Raw genomic sequence first — 20,792 nt, forward strand, 5'->3', positions numbered from 1 at the left:
GAAGATTTGGAATACAGCGATGACTAATACCGATGGAAATACCAGTGGAACAGTCATAGATTGGAAACAAATTTTTGCAAGAACAAGGAAAAGACTATTCATAAAATTACAACGAATAAATAACCTAGATGCAAAACGCTTAAAAAATTTTCGTAGTACATCGTCCATTCAACATCAACAAGCAATGCAGAATCAATTCCATGAAGCGAAAGCCATCCTGTGTATAACGAAAACAAACCCAACCATTCATGAATCCGCAATTCGCAAATCATGTAATTACAAAACTCTCGAAATCTTGGTACTTGCATTAACCAGCCAGTATCAACTTTACCCATAAATTATCCGTATAACGATTGAGTCTACAGGATGACTCAGAACAACTTTTACCAAAATTAAATAGAAACCACCATTTACAACATCCCCAATTCGCGTATCATCCAATGTCAAAACACTGCAAATCATCCATATCGAATTTACATCAACTTTACTCGTAAAGATCCGTATAACGATAGATTGCCTCTACAGGATGATTCAGAACAATTTTCGTTGGAAACGAAAACTATCATTCTCAACACGTCCAATTCCCCGAAACACACTGAAAACCGTTATACTGCCATACCGTCCATCCAACAACCATATTTCCATCACTCGACGATACGAACATGACCGAGTCTTCGGTGAAACGAAAGCCACCCTGTATACAGAAGAACCTCTCACGGGTAAGATGCATTCAGCCTCTCCTCTCGTTACCCGGTCGCGGCCACGATTATGATTTGTTGACCTGGACCACCGTGCCGGAGTCAACCTCCGCGGGGTACAACACCAGGCCCTCCCTCTACCTACGGGTCAAGGAGAGCCCTCTACATCACTGGCACACAGCTTCCCTGGACCGATGGTTTCTCACAATCGCGGAAACTATCGGCCCCTGGTCTCTCGGTTGTTGCGGATCGACTTCGTCCAGGGTGGTCTCTCCATCTACTCGCCTGGAACCTCTTATCAGCCGGTCGCGTCACTCGCCTGATTGATTCGGACTTGAACGCGCGATTAATAATTCGCCAGCGAGCTCCACGATCAACACGACTGACTCTTCGACGTGAGGTTAATGGCTGCTCCTTCTGATCAATCGCGCGATGAATTTGGTACCGCGCGTTTCAACAAAGATCGTTCGCTCTTCATTGAGTAGTTTGATGTACGCGGCTATCTTGTTTCGCGTGATCTTCTTTTTGGCCACATTTTACGAAGTTGAGTATTCTGATGAGAACTTTTTGACGAGTAGGTGAAACATTATTTGTTTTTGGAGGATTTTTCATTTTGGACGAGACACTTTGAGATTACGATGTTGTTGCGAAATTGGGGATTCTAGGCAGAATTAAAGTAGCTGGTAGGAAGTTTTTGGTTCTCAGAGGACTCTTTATCTTTCATCGAATAGTTTGACATCGTATTGACTTTCGATACGATCTCCTTGCAAGTTTTTACGAAATTGTGGATTTTAGATAATTCGAGTGTTCGATAGGAAATTTTTGCTCGTTACAAGATCTTTTATTTTTCATTCGCTGCTCTGAGGTCGTAATAATCTTTGGTCTGATTTCTAACAATTTCCATGAAATTATAGATCTTAGGTAATTAGGATAATTGGAAGGAAATTTCCGGAAGACTCTTTAATTCTCATTTCATTGATTATGAGATTGTTCGTCGGTCATCTGTCGCTCCACTTATCTTACTTCAAAGTGGCCTTGTCTTTAATTCGATTAGAAGTTAATAGAAGATATAAAATCGAAAGTATATCTGGTAATCTTGCCGCCAGATATATTTATTCAACTACGATCTGTTTAGACAAGCCACGGTCGTTCCCATTCTATCGATTTTCCCGTTTCCACCTAGGCGTAACGTTGAATTTCTGCGGCGTCGTCGTCGTCGCGACCCCCTGGTCGCCACCTTCCCCGCGCTTCGACGATGGTTTTAGTGGTTACAGTGGCTACACACCCCCGCGATAAACTCGAGGATTCGCCACGCTGGTGCGGCGCGCTCGAATAGACGAGCAGAGCAGAACCGTCGCGGTATTAACATAAGAACACCGTGACCGATCGCTTCGACTCACCATTCTCCCCTTCCGATCTCTCTATTACGCTGATTTCCCCGCCCCTGCCGACCTATCCAGACCGTTTTTTTCCCCTCCTTTTTTTCCCTTCTCTTCCTTTTTTCCGAGGGTACGTGCTCGAAATGAGAATGAGTTAGGAAATTTGTGATCCCACCGAGTCGGAGAATTAAGAGATTGCTTCTTTTCTATGTGAAACGCTTCGAGGAGATGGAGTTAATGTTCCGTTAACAACCCTTCTTTGGCTTGTCCAGCCGGGGAGATATGGATTTTTGTCGGGTCAGTGAAGGGACGTTTTGCGTGGATTTGCTGGGTTAGTGGTCGTCTCGGTGTAGAAGATTTTCTCGTTCGTTAAATGAAGAACATTCTCGTTTTCCTTTTCGGTTATCGTCGATAATAGATTTTACTATTTTATTTGCAAATAATTTCTACCTACGGATGTAGGCTGATATTGCAACTATTCCGCGAGATTACGAAAAATCACGTTGGGACGAAACGTATTACGAAAGTATCTTCTCTTGTTAGGATTTCGATTATTAGAGTTAAGAATGTAAGCGATTGCGTTTTATCTAACCGCGTTTAAAATACGAAACAAAATTAAATGTCCGCGATCTTAATAATTTAACGTAAATTATCATAGTCCTCTGTGAGTGGACCGCTGATGTTCATACGTTTATTGAAACTCTGGTTAGAACAAAGATGTATAAAATGCGTACAATATACCAAAGTATTAGATTGTCTCTAAGGATTGACCCGTTTTCTAAAGAAATAATGCACCACATTTTTTGTTTTATATTATTTTACCGAATCATTGCTATAGAAACCACGACACTTGACAGATTAGGTTTCACGTTTGTAAATATAAACCTTGCCGGATAAAGCGGCTGCGTGCAGATAGCAAAAGACGCTTTTGGGATAACCTAACCCGAAAGAATATTCCAAGTAGTTGTTACGATCTTTAACTGGTAAAATAAATCAATACGTAGGTTCCATGTGCCTTAATCGTAACAACGAAGATACAGAAATTGCATAAAAATAGCCTATTTGACGTCCAACTAGATTATCGTTTAGGAGTCAACTCTCAAGAGCCAAGGTCTTACATAATCTTGCATAAACGAACGTAATCTACTAATCGCCACGGATACTATCAGTCTAGCCAAAGCAAATCCCGACCAATCCCCGGGACCAGTAAACCCAATTGCTCTGGCCGGATCCCGATGCCCTCGACCTCTTAACGCAACCCCAACGTGGACAGAAAGGGGGCTGTCCCAATGCGATCGCTACGTATCCTACCATAAATCAGCGTGCTAGAGAGACAGAGAACTATTACGTTTCCACGAAGACAGACATAGGCTACGCTTTATTATACCGTACACAATGTCGCGCGTCGCCCTGGCCACGTGACCACCGACTTCCGGCTGTAGTTTGGGTTCCGCTCGGTGACATTTCCTCCCCTTCACGTGGCGTTTTTCCACGGATGCAACCAGTGACGACGATCGCGTGTCAGGTCCACGTGTGATTGCGTCGAATCGCTTCTCGTTCGTCGTTTCATCGCGATCATTGTCATAACATCCATGGATCCTATGGGGTGGAAATAGATTCTTCGTGCGCACGTGAGAGTCCCCCGATTTTCCGAGTAACTTTATCAGCTTCGCGTACGACACCTTTGACGTTGGAGTAGAAATTCGAACGAATTATGTCAAAATATGGTGTTCGCAATTTTCTACGTGCGTTACGATTCTTCAAATTATTTTCGTTAGAATATGAAGCTGCGCAAAAATCTGCAGTCTGCGTATAATATTCCAATCGACTTGTTAATTAGATATCGTGTCTTAAAAATCATAGACCGAGAGGTTAACGATCGTCGAACCGTTCTAAATCGCTAAGCTTCGTTAGAATGACAGAGACGAGTGGTTAGAACGCGTCTGGTGGGACGAAACAGCCGCGGCGGGTTCGCGCGAGCGCAACCGGACGTTCCCCTGGTACAAATTACCAGCTCGCGGGCGGTCGCGCGTGCACATTGTCCTGTCAGCGTGCGAAACGGCCGCGATATCGACAGTTACGCATTACTTGCGACCCGTTCCACTGGCGTTGGCGCGCGCGCGTACCGTCGCCATTTGCATACGTGATTACACGTCGTGGAACCGGCCGAATTGCGACGCCTGCACTTGTATATCTTTATGTACCTGTCCTGGTTCAAAGGGCTACGTGTCAGCCGGCACTCGTTTCTTTTCACGCTGCTTTACGTTGCGATCCACGCGATCTACCGGGTGGCCGCTGTCAGCTGCATGATCCAGTAAATTGGACACAGTTATAGAATTCTGTCACGCGGTACTAGAAACGGAAAATTAATTGCCGGTCAACGGAGAATTGATTAATAGCGGGTAGTCTGCGGATGTTTATGTAAATTTGTATTTTTTGTCAACGTAACTTAAACGATGCAAGCCAGCTAGAGATTGACTCTGTCGATTAATTATTACGATGTGTCGTTCATGTTGAATATTTTCCACATTTTTCACTGTTTACGCGAGTTCTGTGTATTTTCGCATTCTGAAATTTTCTATAATTGTTGACGAAAATATCTCCAGCCCGGATAGTGAGGCAAGAGGATAGAAGATGAAACGATTATGCGGTTTGGAAGCGGACAAGATTCTAAGAATGAATCTTTTTTAAATAGTAGAATTTGTAACGAAAATTGCGCACGAGATAAGAATGATCTAGATTTATACTCTATCGTATTAAAGCAGCTACTTATCACTCCATTTATATCGATTATTCGGATGGAATTTTAATTAGTTGCTGATTTAATCGATGACACCGTACGGAGGAAAAAGATTGTAAATAGATTCGAACTTAGATGTCTTCTCCATCTCGATTTCAAATTTCTCAAACTCAGAGATGTCGATCTATAGGTTGACTAATGGATAGCTGTCTTTTTATTGAAACTCAAATTGCATTGTCTCTATGTACTCATAAACCTACTAATTTTCTATAAAAATGTCACTGGAAAATTATCCAAATCACGTGGAACTCGCTTATAAACAACGTGGTTGCAACACCTCGCTGCAAACACCAAACATCGCCCTCTCGGTTTCGCAAATTGAAAATTACGCAAATCCAGGGTTACTTAAGAGGTCTCATCAATCAGTCGACTGGTTCCATGAACGAACATCGGCTGTCTCACCCGGTATACGTCTTCCTGGCTCATCGAGGCGTACCGTTCGACAGGTCGGCCACGTCGACGCGTTATTCGCCGTTCGAGCGCGTTATTTTTCATCCCGGGGACGTCGGTATATTACAAATTACGATTCGTGGCGGGATAAACGGACCGCAAAACCCGCCTCAGCCTCGCCGTCTTCTATTTACTCCCTTGCGAATCTTTATTGCGTAATCGGATTTCGACATCGACCGGTTCACGTGGACAGTAAGACAGTAAGAACCTGTAACCAGGTAACCACCCCTTTTACCTTTGCTTTATTAATACCTCGTACATCTGTGAAGGGTGGCCGGCTTTATCATCGTCTATTTACGAGCTGATGATTCTACATCGATATAATGCACGTACGGGTTATTCGATTTGCCACTCGTGTTATTCGATTTATTAGAAGGAAAAACGTTGCGTTGACGCAATTAATCCTTCGCGCAATTTTTCCCATCGATCGATGTTATCAAATTCTGTGGTTTAATACTGTGGCTGTGACGGAGAATTTCAGGAGTTCGTATATTTATATTGTATTCTTCATGTATTATATTGTATTGTATTTTATGTTTATATTTTATAATTTTATAATAATTGTATGAAATTTGGAGAAATTGGTGTATTTATTTATTTATTGTATTATTTAAGATAATTCTGCTTAAACTAAGCAGCTATAAACTACGTTTGCATTGAATTGTACCACCCGATTTATCACACACTGCACTCTTCTACTTTGGCTCGATTCTCTTCTTTCTTCTCCGTCATTTCTCTTATTCGCAACACACAATTAGCTCTTCCTTCTCCATTTCCCTCGTATCCTCATAGTCGCTCAACTATATCTCGCAGACAGTTGATATATTTAATATTTATAACGTTGTGGTAAACCACGTTGCTCGGTCGGCTGTGGAAAATTCATAGAAAATATTTGCTTCAGAAATAAGGAAGTATCTGTTTAACAATCGCTTGCTAATGAAAGCAATGTTTGCTTTCTTAGAGAAAATGACTGATCCAACGATAACAGTAAGAATAAGAAAGAATTTTTTCACTATTCTATCTGAAAATATATTTGACCATTTAAGTATCCTTCAAGGAAGTGATTAATCCAACGATAACGACGAAAATAAAAAGCATCTTATTTCCTACCACCTGAAAATATATTTAGAATACACGTCAGAATTTTAGAAAATATATTTACAATACTGTTGAAGTAATTACCTTAAGAAAAACTCTACATCTTTATTTATGTATATCCGTGACCTCTATTACGCGGAAAATGGAATTTAGTGAAACAAAAATATTCTAAATAAGGAGAGATTTGAATGTGCATTATGTTTTGGGTTACAAGGTCTAGGAACAAGGTCTAATAAACAAATTTCTATTTATGTTCCTTGTAGCCTTTAGCCAAAGCTAGTTAATTTTTTCGGTAATGTCCTTTTGTTATAAACATATAAACGTGCTCCCTATCGATTCTATTGTATTGTAACACTATGAGAGTGAGGACCTGGATCAGCATAAACTTATACCTTTATTTATTTAAATATATTTTCCTATTACAAATTCATCCACTCGCTCTTTTATCAGTCAACCTCAACAAATACGACAGAGAAGGCGACGTTAGTATTTTCGTAAGAGACGATTAATCCAACGATATGTCGAGATCCGTGAGCCGATCGATTCGCGGACGTGATGCTGCATCGGCGTGACTGGATGCTACGCACACGCGGCACACTCTCTCGTATTATGCATTATTCCCGGCCGGATTACAATGACAATGACCGCAATAACGATCGAGCCGGATCGGATGGTAGAAGGGGCCGGCCGACAGCTCGGAAAATTGCTAACAAATAATGCAGCCACCGGGGGGCAGACAGCGATACGACGGGGTGTCGTGTCTTCGTCTGCGACCCCAATGCTCGAAATCGAGCCGGTGTTCATCCTTTCGCGCATAATCGCCCGTGAGACACCCTTTCCTCGACCACTGTCACAAAAAATTGCTCGGCTGCTCGTGACGATCAACGCCACGACTATGTTAACGAATATTTTTTTACAAATCCTGCCTGCTTATAGTGCGATAAAATCAGTGACCCTCGAAGACGAAACGAATTCGTGGAAGTGAAATCTCGTGTGTAAATTTTCCACGTTCTTATTGATTTTTTATGTGAATTCTACGTGAACGTTCTATCGTACATACCTTTGGAATTTCTTTTAATTTTCTAATACTAATAACTGTGATTTTTCTGTGCCGATTTTTTCATCGTATTTCTCTGATAAGTATTATAAGTAGCTTGCAAAGTTTCTCGCGTGAAATTGTTCAAATGTTTTGTATTATCTGGCACTGATAGATAGAAGGATGATAGAAGAATCTCTTGTAGTTTGATAACAAATCTGAAACAACATCGTTAACTTTTGGATGCCTTTAGGTAACTATGTTGTGCGCACAATTTGTCGTTTATGGTACGATATTTTATTCTCCACTGGATGACTTTATTGTCTTATAAGTTTTCTCTTAGAATAGCAAAACGCGGCGATGGTTCATACAAAATCATCAAACTCGTTCTTTTCTTAAGTATATCGACTGTTCTCCTACTTACCATCGGAAGATGATCGAATTTTTCTTAATTCTGTTTCTAAATTCAACTAAATAATATTATGATAGTACTAATATACCGATAATACGATATACTCTTTGCCATAAAATATCTTCATTTAAATTCACAATATCTAAAACAAGCAACCAGTCAAGTATTTACATCTGACTCTCCTCTGAGCGTTCGATCGTAACTGGACTTCGGATATTTACGCGACTTCATATTTTTGTGAATATGAAAAAAGATAGAACTCGGGCATTTTCGCGCCTCGAAACTTCCAATAAACGCGGAAAGATCCGCGGTCTAAACGTAACTTACGTACAAATAAAAAGACAAAAAGTCTGCCTCCTGCGCTAGTGCCTCTTGTTAATTAAAAGTCACTTGACGTGCATCTTCCCAGCGTTATCAGCCACCACCCTGGCCGTGCGCACACCTTGTACACGTACACGCACCATACCTTCCACTTAACCAAACCCAATCGACACCATGAAAAAAGAAGCGGGCAAAAATCACGAACAAGATTCCATTAGCTACTTTTTCACTTAACCACCCTGTTCCACCCTCCCCCACGCAACAGACACGGTCCAATCGTGAACCAGCTCACCCTCGACTAGACAGCTCACCCTCGATTACGTGGTAACGAAGTCTCTGTCCTCTGGTATCGGAGTCGAAAAAGGAAAGACTGTAAAATTCAGGAAGGAACATTAGGGAGAAGGGATGGCACCGGTTCGTTGATCACCCCCTGGGTGCTGGTTTGAATTAGGGTGCCGGGGTGAGCCGTGTTTATTGACACAGGAAGCGATTGCTGCGCCTATGGCGCGTCGTGGACCACGGGAAGAGGCCACGAAGAGACGAGAAGTCGAAAGGGGGTGAGAAGGGGTGGACGACTGGTCCCTACGTTGACGTATTTGCACCGTAATCCCATGATAAATTGCCAGGGATAAGCTCTATTAATTTTGCGTTATAAAGTCGAGTATAAGGGGGAGAGAGAAAGACTGCCGCGTTATGGAGACGTAAAGGTATTTCGATGGGCTCTCGCGGGACCTTCCCTTGCTTCGTTTACGGGACAGTTAAAATTTCACCCTCCTCTATACGTATGCAATTTTCTTAGTTCGCTAGTCGAGGCGGTGGAAGTTTGCTTTGCCGTCAGGCTTACGGCTTATTCTTCGTTTCTATGGGATACGGTTTCGCAGGTAGGCTTTCTTGTTTAGTCTCCTTCAGCTTTTCGTTTATGGAACAGTTGACTTTTAACTCTCCTATTTAGCTCTCTTTGTTGGATACTTGTTACAAGGTGGCGGATCTTTGCTTTTTAGCGGATTTATCGTTTATGGATAGTTTTGTAGGTAGGTTCCTTATTTTGGTTGCGTTCCATTTTGTTCTTTTTTTTTTTTTAGTTTAGTTTCAAAGAATGTTACCTTTCTCGGAGGATCTACTCTTTCGTAAAACGTTCGTTATATTTGCAGGAAGCTTTTCACAGAATCTTATACAAAACGACGATGCAAGAAAGTCTTGTGTCAACCCTCAGACACGTCTAGATACATCAGCAGATACGTTATTGATGATGTCAGGGTGGTTGGATGATCTGTCGTGAAACGAGCTGAGGCCTGGAATCTTCAGAACCCGAACCACGTTCGTTTCGATTTCGATCTGGCGAACAGTGTCGGTGTTATGTCTCCTAATGCCGATTAATTTATCAATCAGGGACAAGATAAACCGGCCCAACTCGTTGTTCTTCGCACGATGTCTATCGAAGACACGCGAAATAAAAATAATATAGAAAATTCTCGACTGACGAGTCGTATTTTAGCAGTACGAATATATACTAATAAGAGTATTTATACTCTTACTTTCCGCCGAAGCGTTTTTTTATTAGGTTCTGGTTTATCGAGTGGTCTGCTGTCAACAAGGCAGCACGATTATCATAATGATTTAACTATATCGACGAGCTTCACCGTAGACAGCTCAATAATCGAAGAGTTCTGCCCAGACGACACTGCAAGTGGAAAAATTAAAAGATGTTATCTTTCTTTTTATCGAATAATGTCCAATATGCCAGTGGAAATATCGTGACACGGAATTTAAGAGCAATTTTCATTTGTAAATAATTAATAGACCGCGGATGTTTATGCATTTTGAGGAATTTTAACGTTTCAAGAATCTACCGGATGCGTATAATATGCAAAAATATATAAAATATTAAAAAACGAAGCGCTTGCTACGATTTCGAGCAAACAAATTTCTATTTGGATTCCATTTCTTGAATTGTATTTATAAAAATATAAAATTGCTTAAACATCCGCGGTATAATTAATTATTAATAGCGTTAGAAGGTGATGTCAACATCGTTTAACATCGTCTCACGTTATAAAACACATACGTCTGTGATAAATGTAAAAATAACATGTTCTTTGTTTTTATACAATTCATTTAAGGACGAACAGAATTGGTGCTTTTTTACAAATATAATTCCTTCTCTGACGAATTTTCACCGCATCAGTGCGAACAATAGAACATTTTCTTATTTCGATTACGCTTCGTGTTCGCTTCAGATCAATCAGAGAAGTTCTTTCTCGCTTCCAGGAAACTTGACGTTTGTCACTTACAGTGCCACTATACGAAATCTCATGGAACAATAAGCTATCTTTCTCAGATACCAAATGCACCATCTGCATAGACCAACATCGCATGCTGAACGCCTAAAATATGGTAACTTTCGCGAATGACTTACTCTTATTCGAATTACGATAGCTAACAAGACAGTATTGCTATAAATCCTTCTTTTTCAACGTTGAAGCATTTTTTGGTAGCAACAAATTCTCGTAGTTGCCAACCCAATATAAAGATACTACTAAATGGTAATAAAAATTATTACGTGGCACATTATGGAACGTTATTGCGATAATGAAATTTATTATAGTCGGATCTAATTAATTGGTATATAAGTGTAGATATAATAGATTCAATGATTTGCTAATACTTTTTGTAGTAGCCACTGTATATAGTAGGAGGATCTGATTCGTGGGAAGAAGACGTTTTGTCGTTGGTATTTTGGATGTACAAGTGGACGATGACCCTACAGACATTTGTCATTCGCACCAGCGCTGATCAACGATAGGGCCCTGGTCAAATGGGGTGACCACTGATCTGCGGTCGTGTTCTATGCTTGTCGTTGTTAAATGGGGCCCGAGGTGATTCTGATTGTGATCGTGTCGTTCCTTCGTGTTCCTTTCTTTAAGATCACCGATCGTGCCCCTTTTTCTCTTATATCTTCTTGCTTCCTTTACGTCTTATTTCGTAGCGGGAATTGCAGGCCAAAGTTATTCGAATTTCATCTATCAGAATGATTCGTCCAAGATGTGATCTGATAGAAATTTGTTTGCCAAGAATCGCTCAAAGAATATATTCGCATTTTATGATCGTGTTCGTTGAACGAACCTCCTTTTCTTCTTATTCCAAGTACTTTTCAGTTTAGTAGAATAATTCAATTTTTGTGTTGGCAACTAAGTGATTGCGGATTTTGGCATTAGGTGGTATTGACAAAATCCGCAATCACTTAGTTGCCAACCCAATAGATATTTCTGCAAATTCCTATCTGCGAGTATAATTAGAAAAGTGGAACCGCGATGAGCGATTGCTTCACTCGAATATTGTAACAAGTATCGTCGTTTGGATATTTCATTTTGTTTCTGTGCATTACGCGCACTCTATGGATTTTTGCATCTTCAAATATTTCCTATAATTTGCACAGAAACAATTGTACCAATCGAGGGTTCAAAAATTCCTCTATCTTTGTACAAAAAGTTTCCTCGGCAAGAAATCGTCGCAACCGTGTGTTCTTCTTCATTCAAAAATGCTAAACATCAATTTTCGTAATTCTTCCTCGTCGATGAAATTCGTCGTCGTTTTTGTGACAAAACGTCTGCATTTATTTTCCTTTATTTAAAGTTGGCAAACGTCGATCTTTGAAATTGTTCCCCGTTGACGAAATTCATCGTTCACTTGGAATATGATCGGTGAAACTTGGTGACAACGAAACGCATAACGTGTCGCAGCGGGGAATTGTCGAGGCTGGATCCTCTGGATTAAATTAAACGATTGGAGATTATGGATTTGAAAATATACGACTATAGTTGTTAAGAACACAGCCTACTGAACTGCGAAAGATTAGATTCGTAAGAATTTTCATCGTTTCTTCCATCTACGTCTGTTTATTTCGTGGAAACGGTTGAAGAAAGGAAACCATCGCCAGCTTTCTCTTTTTTTAATCACCGATTTCAAGAGCACAATGCCGTGCTCGACCGGCAATTTACGGTAACACGAACGTTACGTGCTTTCGCGCCAGCCATAATTATCGTCCTTTTCACGAAACGGCACGCGAATATCAGTAGAAGTTCGTGCGCCGTGCACGCCTTCATTAATCGCTCAACAACCGCTTCACGAGATTGTCCGAGGCCTGGGAAATAAAATTCGCATATGGAAATATCGTGGAGAATCTCGAAACGTACGCGTATTTATTTACCAGGATATTTTCACGTTACTGCGTGCCGCGTGACAGAAATTTATAGCGCGTGCATGTCTACAAATCTCACGTTTGTTCTCCGATGGTCAGATTTGTACGAAATTTCGAAATTCCATGTGTTTAAGTGGTGCAAGCTTCCGGACTTTTGCTCGTGCGAGAAATACAAAATTTTGAGACTCAAAATATTTGTGATTTTTTGGCAAATATCGCGGACTTTCAGCCTTCAAGATTTTGTCGCTACGAAATGGAAAATTCTTTTATTCCTTCGAAACTTGTCGAAGTAAGATAAATTAGCTCGAAGCTCGCGAACCTCCATTCCTCCGCTTATTCGCTTCCACCTTCGTGAAATAACATTGCAATTCCGAAACTAAGATCTTGCATTCGCCGTCTGAAACGCAATTCGATTACCAAGCACTTCGTCGATAATTCCGTCCTGCGGACGACGATTATCGATGGAACTGCGCTACTTGAGCCAAAAAGAAAGACAGGAAAACGAAAAGCAATAGCGAATTTGCACCGACGAGTTGTAGTTTGTTTTATTCATTAAAAAAGAGGGAAAAAAAGAGAGAGGAAAAAATTAAAGAGAAGAAGGAAGAAAAAAGAAGGAAAGTCGACTGCAAGATCTACTTTCTTTCAAGGGAGTGAACGTCGTAAGGGGGTGGCAGAAGGGAGGAGGAATATCGAGGATCAGGCCAGAACAAAGTCCTTTGAGAGGAGCGGAATAAATTTGCATCGATTACGATAAAGTTGCGCGAGAGTGCATCGCTTATTGCGCCAGGCTCCACTCTCTCTCTGCTTTGCGACATTGTGCAAAATAAAACGCAACAAGAAACGCCAGCCTGCTCGAGCGAAAAAGGCGTCCACCGACTGTTGTTGCTGCAACAATGTCCGATCCTATCTACGAGGTGTGACTGTCGTGAAAAATGGCTCGTTCTTCGTCCACGAACGAAACTCCTAAGTACTTGGACAATTTTTCATAGATTTCATACACGTGCACGTATCGTCTATTAGATAAATCTTTTCCACGAGTTGGCTTGTTTTATTTAAGAATTTCGTATCGAGGCAAGTTCCTTCATTAAATCCAATTGAATTTAATTTGGGAATATTATGCGAAATAAAAATTTGCGACGTTCTTTTATATTTATCGTGATTCATATACGAGTCGCGAGTACGTTTATGATTACTCGAACGTTAGAAAATATCGAGAAATAACGCCAGCTACAACTTGTATATGTTTCGATGGACGTGAAAAGCTAAGAAATTGTTCATTCCCGAACCAGGGTACCAAGAACCTTGTAATCGTTTCTCGTAATTCCATATCGATCAGTTGCACCGTTAAAAAATTGTCGCAGTTCGAATAATCGCATATCCCTCGCAAACGTCTCATTTGCAAACACACAGTTCAAAAATGTTAATTTTCTATCGCTTGGTTCCTAAACAGGAAAAAAACAGCGGCACGCAAGATTCGCGTATCGAGTGATCGTTTCCTGCAATTATCGTTGGATCGGCATCGTTGAAAGCGCAAAAAACGAAACGTCCCTCGGAAAGCTTTTCATTCGCGAAGCACAGATCGAGAACGACGATGCTCTTTACCGCTTGGTTCCTGAAACATCGAAAAACAGCGGCGTGAAGGACGCGTGTCGAGCGACGCTGGTTCTCGTACGAGTGGCCGGCAAAAATGTGTCCTCACGAGTCGGAGGACACGTCGATTATATCCTTGCGGCAGATAATATCCCTGTCGGTCGGTGGTAGAGCCGGGGCCGGAATGCACCGTAGAAGGGACCCTGGGGACTTACATCTTTTTCCGCGGTTCGCCGCATAAATAAACGCTGTCGGACAGTTTCGGGGGTCCCGTCCCCCGCCTAGGCGCCGCTCTTTTGTCTTAGCTAATAGAACACGCGTTCCTGCGCGTCCCTTTCGTAAAAATGCCCGAAATGTCCAGTCGTATAATCCTCGCTCGATCGACCTTCCCTTTCTTCTTCATCGTCATAGTCATCCTCTTTTTCTTTCTTCTGCGTCGCGTTAGGCCGCCGCCTCTTCTGCCTCCTGCTACCAAAGCCACTCAGGCCACTCCTTTTTCGGCCTCCTTCCACTGCCCTGCGCCTCTCGTTCCTCCCTTTTTTTTTTCTTCTCTCCTCTGTTTTTTTTCCCCTCAGTTCGACCTGTCCTTGTTTAGGCCTGCCTTGTTTAGGGGATCGTTAGCGATTATTACCATAACTGTTAATTGCTTTACGACGCGACACGACTCAGGGCCAAGAGGGTGCGTCACGCGGATCCTTGGTTTTTCTTGGAGGGGAGACGTCGACAAGTTTCCGGGGCTCGCGATTCGAACGGAACGAGATTGGAAAAAGCGAAAAACTAGGATTTGTGAAGTGATAAATAGTGGAACGATCGATCTGAGAGAAATACCACAGTTTTAGAGATGAGAAGCTTCGGCATGTTTACGTGGTTTCTATCGGGAGAAGTAGGAAAACAGAATTAAATTTGGAAATTGGAATGAAATTTAGGGAGCCAACGTCGAGATTTAGAATCGGTAGAATAGCAGTGGAATCATCGGTGGAAGAATGTTGTAGCTCCAGCGGTTTTTAGAATTTACATTGCTTCGATCGAGACGCAGATTGAATTAAATCTAGGAATGAACGTGACAATTAAGAATTACGCAATAGAAAAATAAATCTAATCTCTGCCTGTTCGTTTGGTTAAAACACACTGTAAAAGGTATTTGCACACAGATGCATTCGTTGTAATTGACGAAGCCCAACTAGCATAAAAATACTAATTGCTTTCGTATGAGGACAAAAATTGCATTAAATCTAGGAATGAACGTGACAATTAAGAATTACGTAATAGAAAAATAAATCTAATCTCTGCCTGTTCGTTTGGTTAAAACACACTGTAAAAGGTATTTGCACACAGATGCATTCGTTGTAATTGACGAAGCCCAAGTAGCGTAAAAATACTAATTGCTTTCGTACGAGGACAAAAATTGCATTAAATCTAGGAATGAACGTGACAATTAAGAATTACGTAATAGAAAAATAAATCTAATCTCTGTTTGTTTGTTTGGTTAAAATGCACTATAAAGTGTATTTGCATTCGTTGTAATTGAGGAAGCCCAAGTAGCGTAAAAGTACTAATTGCTTTCGTACGAGGACAAAAATTGCATTAAATCTAGGAATGAACGTGACAATTAAGAATTACGTAATAGAAAAATAAATCTAATCTCTGCTTGTTTGTTTAGTTAAAACGCACTGTAAAGGGTATTTGCATTCGTTGTAATTGAGGAAGCCGAAGTAGCGTAAAAGTACTAATTGCTTTCGTACGACGACAAAAATTGAATATGATCGAGATGAGATAAAGAAACTGATAAGAGAAACGTTTCATCGCAAAGTAAATATACGTAGAGAAGTATAAATACTTCTGGCAGCCATTCGTACATTAAGCAGGAAAATTACGGAAAGATTGTAGGGTTTTCAAATTTCAGCTGGGAATTTCAGCCCAGCGGGAACGCAGTTGCTCGATCGTAATTATTCCACGGTTCCGTTTTACCGTTTTATCCGAAGTTTTAATGGAGTCGAGTTAAATTATGCAGTTCCACGAGAGAGACAGTGGATTTTAAGTGTCTCTTTGGTTTCCGTCCTTAGACGGCTGTTGTGCGCAATTTATTGCTTACTATACCCTCCGATGGCGTTCTATAGAACCTGTTAGTTAGTGGCACTTTTACGCACCCGCCCGAGCTCATAAGGCATTCCCTGTAATGGCAACGATTTCACTCGTAACTGCGGATAATGGCGCTTCTTCGACTCGAACTTCTTCTACCATTATGTTAATGCACACAGAGAACGACGATACGACGTACGATTGACAATTTGGCGACATTGTCGCCTTCTTGTCTACTATAGTAGAACGAACATTATCATTCTCGCGTATGCACGAGGGCTGCGACTTCTTACGGTGCTTTTAACACTAACGCTTACCTTACCAGGCTCGGTCAAACGACCGGTTCCAACATTTCATTTTCAATTCTCTACCTTCGTTGTTATTTCTTTCGTTCGTCTAACTTCGCGTAAATTCCTCGGTCGTCTGATCGATCAATTTTCCGATTTAATTTAATATGAAAATTTACGTGAAGTTAGAGACGAACGAAAGAAGTATCAGCGAAGGTACAACTTTGAATTAAATTTTGAAACCAGGCCTGGTAAAGTTTAGAATTCGCCATTGATCTATTGGCTTCGATTGGTAATGTTGCAGGTTAATATAAAAGTTATAAAGAGTGGATCGTCGATCATCTATTAATGTAAGATACTGTCAGTTGGTTTCGCAACGCTTTACTTTTACGATCGTTATTATCCACGCTTACCGTAATATATCTCTGTTTAAGGATTTCTAGCGAATATTGAATTGTTTGTACGTGCGTGTATTCGCGCTATTCGTAACTCGTTTGAACATAACGTCGAGCAATGGAAAGTTTCTAAGAGGAGAAGTAGAAGAGACGTTATAATTTCGCAGAATGGATTTGTATAATAACTAGAGCAATAAATGATCGCAACTGCTACAGTATGGAACACGGTTACCGATATGGTAAATAATTTTTAATAGAGAAAAATTATTAAAGTCTGTGGTGTATCGATTTTAGAGTATCTCCAGTCTAATTATTAAATAGCAGTACGTAATAATACATAAAATGATGATTACATAAGAAAGAAATATTACCGCTAGATATAACTATCTAATAATTATTATTAGTTGCCGTTAGGAGCCATTCTCTCTGTCCCAATAACATATGCATAATTATTACATATGAGAAATCCAATGCAACCATAATACCCATTTGTGAAATACGATAAACAGCAAACTGCTTCAAACTTCCTTAAACTTCTACCATCAATCTCGTTTCCAATTAGTAGACTGCGGATTTCTGCGCGTCTACGAGAAATTTAAGATCGCAAAAATGCCTAAAACCGCGATATGAGAAAGCAGCGTACAAAGTGTACGGTGTACAAAATACACAGAGCACGACGAATAAAGTAAATTCCTATTTGCACTGCGTTCGCTTAATTACGTTTAGGAAGATAGGAATTGGCACGAAGAAAATCCGCGATCTATCGATCGATTGCTTGTCGGAATCGTCCGAAGCTCGCTTCCGTCACCACCCTCGTCATCCCGCGCTCTTCTCCCAACGCTCGCAGCCACCGAAAGCTCCGCGTGCGATCATCCAACACTCTGGCCGAGTTTCTCGACGATTCTCCTCGATCTCCTCGTCCCTTTCTCAAACCCAGGGAATGGAAAAGCAGGCCGCTTCTCTAGGTGGTCCAATAATAAGACAATAAGTTAGGCTCCGGTGCCGGTTGATATCAGTGTGGGATCGAGGCTGGAACAACGGAGAAAGACGCGAGCGTGTACGCGAGCGAGCCGAGCCAAGTCGAAGCGAAGAGACTGCAGAAGACAGGGCGAAGAAGAGAGAAGAAAGAACGAAGTGGAGGAAGAAAGAAAGCAAAGGAAAAGAGAGGCCATGCCGGACGAAAGCGAGTGGTATGCCCGGAGTGGCGCCAGAAGTCTTTCCTCGTCCTTCGTGCTCCCTTGTCCGGCGTTGGTCGCGGTGCTGGGCCATTATCCTCCAACCGTAGGACCACTATCTGCATCTCTTTCTCGCATACGTAGCGCACACACGCACACACATACATAACCGTGTCGATCCAATTCTCTCGGGCACGCGGTTCAACGGAAATTAATAATCTTTCCCTCTGACGGAGGCGAGCCAGACATTTCTCTTCGCTATTTTTCGGCTATTTTATTTGTATTATATTTGTATAATTAGCTACAGGTACATACATATACGTGAACGTATGTATGCACGTGTATCAGTGAAATTTGTGATAATTTCATTTGCATTAGAAGATCGAAGTTCTGGAACTCCATCGTGTAATTCATTGGAGTTTTCTTTATAAGAGAGAGAGAGCTCGAAGTTGGAAATTCCGAAACTTGCCAGAGCTCTATCTACGCCGGGAAGCCTAAATCTGGAAATTTGGAAATTTTTCAGAGATCAAATAGCAGTTCTTATTGGATCTTCTTCGTGGCTCGGTGCACCGGAAACGTAGGCTTTGAAATCTCGCAATTTCCCAGAATTCTTACTATTAGGTTGTCCCGGAAGTTTCTCTCGTTGTACAGGTAAACGACGGATGCACATTTTTTTCTCTATAGGAAGAAAAACGAATCGTGCGTAATTCAATAAAATAATATAAAACACAAAATATCTCTGTTTCACTCTATTGGAACAAAATCCATCGTACGCGATTCGATAACATAATATAAAACAAAGAACGTCGTGCACCTGCGTCGAAATAAACTTTTCGAACAACCTACTACGCTATCTTAGTCCACCATCATCTTCAAATTTCGCAAGTTTTCGCCCATTCCATACTTAACGTTAGTCGCGTGATCCAAATACATCGCCAATTGGAAACATCGACGAGTAAGATGCAAATTCCCCGATCTTCGGAGATACTTTGTTGCTATAAAGTACGAAATAATAACTCGCCCCTGTGCTTCGAAATTTGACAAAATAATTTACACTGAAATTCAGTGCCGTGTCGTTATCTTCGAATCGCCGAGAAAGTATCTATCTCTTCATCCTCGTCTCGCTGCGATATTACAATCGTGTCGATCGAATTCTCTCAGGCACGCGGTTCAACAGAGAAATTAATAATCTTTCTCTGTCTAACGAAGGCGAGCCAGGCATTCCTCTTCTCGTTAAGTAAGCGAGGGAATCGGCGCGATTCTCTGTCCGATTCTTATGCACAGACGCCGCAGTCTGTCCTCTCTTCAAGGCTGACTAATTAAAGGGGACTCAAGGCGCGAGGATACTGTTCTTGCGAGTAAGAGGATTGGCTAGATGAGAGAGGAGTATTAATGGTATACCGATCCGGGTCTTTATGTCCTGTCCGATTTCTATCGAACCAACCCACCTCTTCTCTCGTCTTATGCATAGTGATAAGCCGGATTGGTTAGACAAGGTGGAATCGAGTATTTCGTGTTGCTTGGCGCTGATCGAGCGACTTCCGGCAGCCTCACCACGTTTTTTAGACGAGGGGATTCTGTTTATATTACGAGCTGATGGAAGGGTTTCAGAGGATCTTGGTATTTCTTGAACGTTTCCCTCGGAATCTGCACTCTATCGAATTTGCAATTGAAATCGTTGTATCGTAAGTTGAAATTTTAGCCGTCGATACTGTTCGACTTTCTCGACGTTCGTTAGGGCATTTGACAAATGAGGCGATGAGACGGGTTGCGTTGTCCGTAGCGATTTTAACGATCCACGTCATCGCGCAGCTTACAAAATGGGTTTGAACAAGCTGCGAGTTGAAATTTCCACTCTATTTCGTTAAAGTTTGTTTCGACTTACCCGAGAGTCTAGAAACAGCATCCTCGTGTGTTCTTTATACTCGGTGCAATTGATATTACGTTTCTTTCAAACTTCTTCGTGGTTCTACTTCGATATCCCGAAGGAATAGTCTGTAACGCGTGATAAATGAAAAATTCAGCGTAATTTTCTACGAGTTTATCGCAGGATCGAAATCATACGATTACGTAACAAGGTTACACGAACAAAGATCTCTAAACATTTAATTCCGGCAAAGTTGTTGTTTGCCACGGAGAAAACCCTTAAGAAAGACGATAAAACCTACCCCCATTAACCTAACCCTAAACTTAACTTAAAAATAAAACAGCGTCTGTCAAACGCTGTTCCGTTAGGTTGTCCGAAAAATATCTTTCTTTCGCAAACGTGTTTTTTAATACAGCGTAGCTTCATACAAAGGCGAAAGCAGGTCTGTGAAATATCTCTGTATTTATCTCAACGGAACAAAATGGATCGTACGCAATTCGACAAAACAATATAAAACAAAAAACCTTGTGTGTCTGTTGGTTCCTTATATAACAAAAGAAACTTTCCGGACAACCTATTACTTCGTATTTCCAAAACAATCGAATCGTCGACTGAGAACAATTTGCAGGCCACGTTCAGAAATCAGCACCGTTCTACCTTCGTTCTTTCCCCTCTCAAACAGAGAAGAAGAAGAAGAAGAAGAAGAAGAAGAAGAAGAAGAAGAAGAAGAAGAAGAAGAAGAAGAAGAAGAAGAAGAAGAAGAAGAAGAAGAAGAAGAAGAAGAAGATCGGTGCTGGTGTTCTCTTCTCTGATTCTCGTTCGCGGCTCATCAGCGTAACTTGGACTGTCAAGCGGGGACATCGAGGCGGGTTTGAAGTGTTTATCGGCACTGGCGGAACACGCCGGCGTTACAAGCGCCGCTTCGTGTCCGGCGTGTCGCGGCGGCAAATCACCGAATCCGCCGCCGGGACGCCGTGGAATTCGCAGTATTCGGCGGCGGGACTCCG

The 20,792-nt window shown here is 41.4% G+C and overlaps 1 protein-coding gene across 1 annotated transcript in view; it reads left to right on the forward strand.

Annotated features, from left to right (window-relative positions):
- Positions 1-662: 662 nt before the first annotated feature.
- Positions 663-20,792, forward strand: part of LOC117151446 — an 80,210-nt gene continuing 60,080 nt past the window's right edge. The window contains exon 1 of the mRNA XM_033319789.1: positions 663-719. Within this exon, the coding sequence (XP_033175680.1) occupies positions 663-719 (57 nt within the window). The remainder of the gene's footprint in view (positions 720-20,792) is intronic.

The sequence above is a fragment of the Bombus impatiens genome, unplaced genomic scaffold (genome assembly GCF_000188095.3).
Source record: "Bombus impatiens unplaced genomic scaffold, BIMP_2.2 scf_0217, whole genome shotgun sequence".
In the NCBI taxonomy this organism is placed as follows: Eukaryota; Metazoa; Arthropoda; class Insecta; order Hymenoptera; family Apidae; genus Bombus; species Bombus impatiens.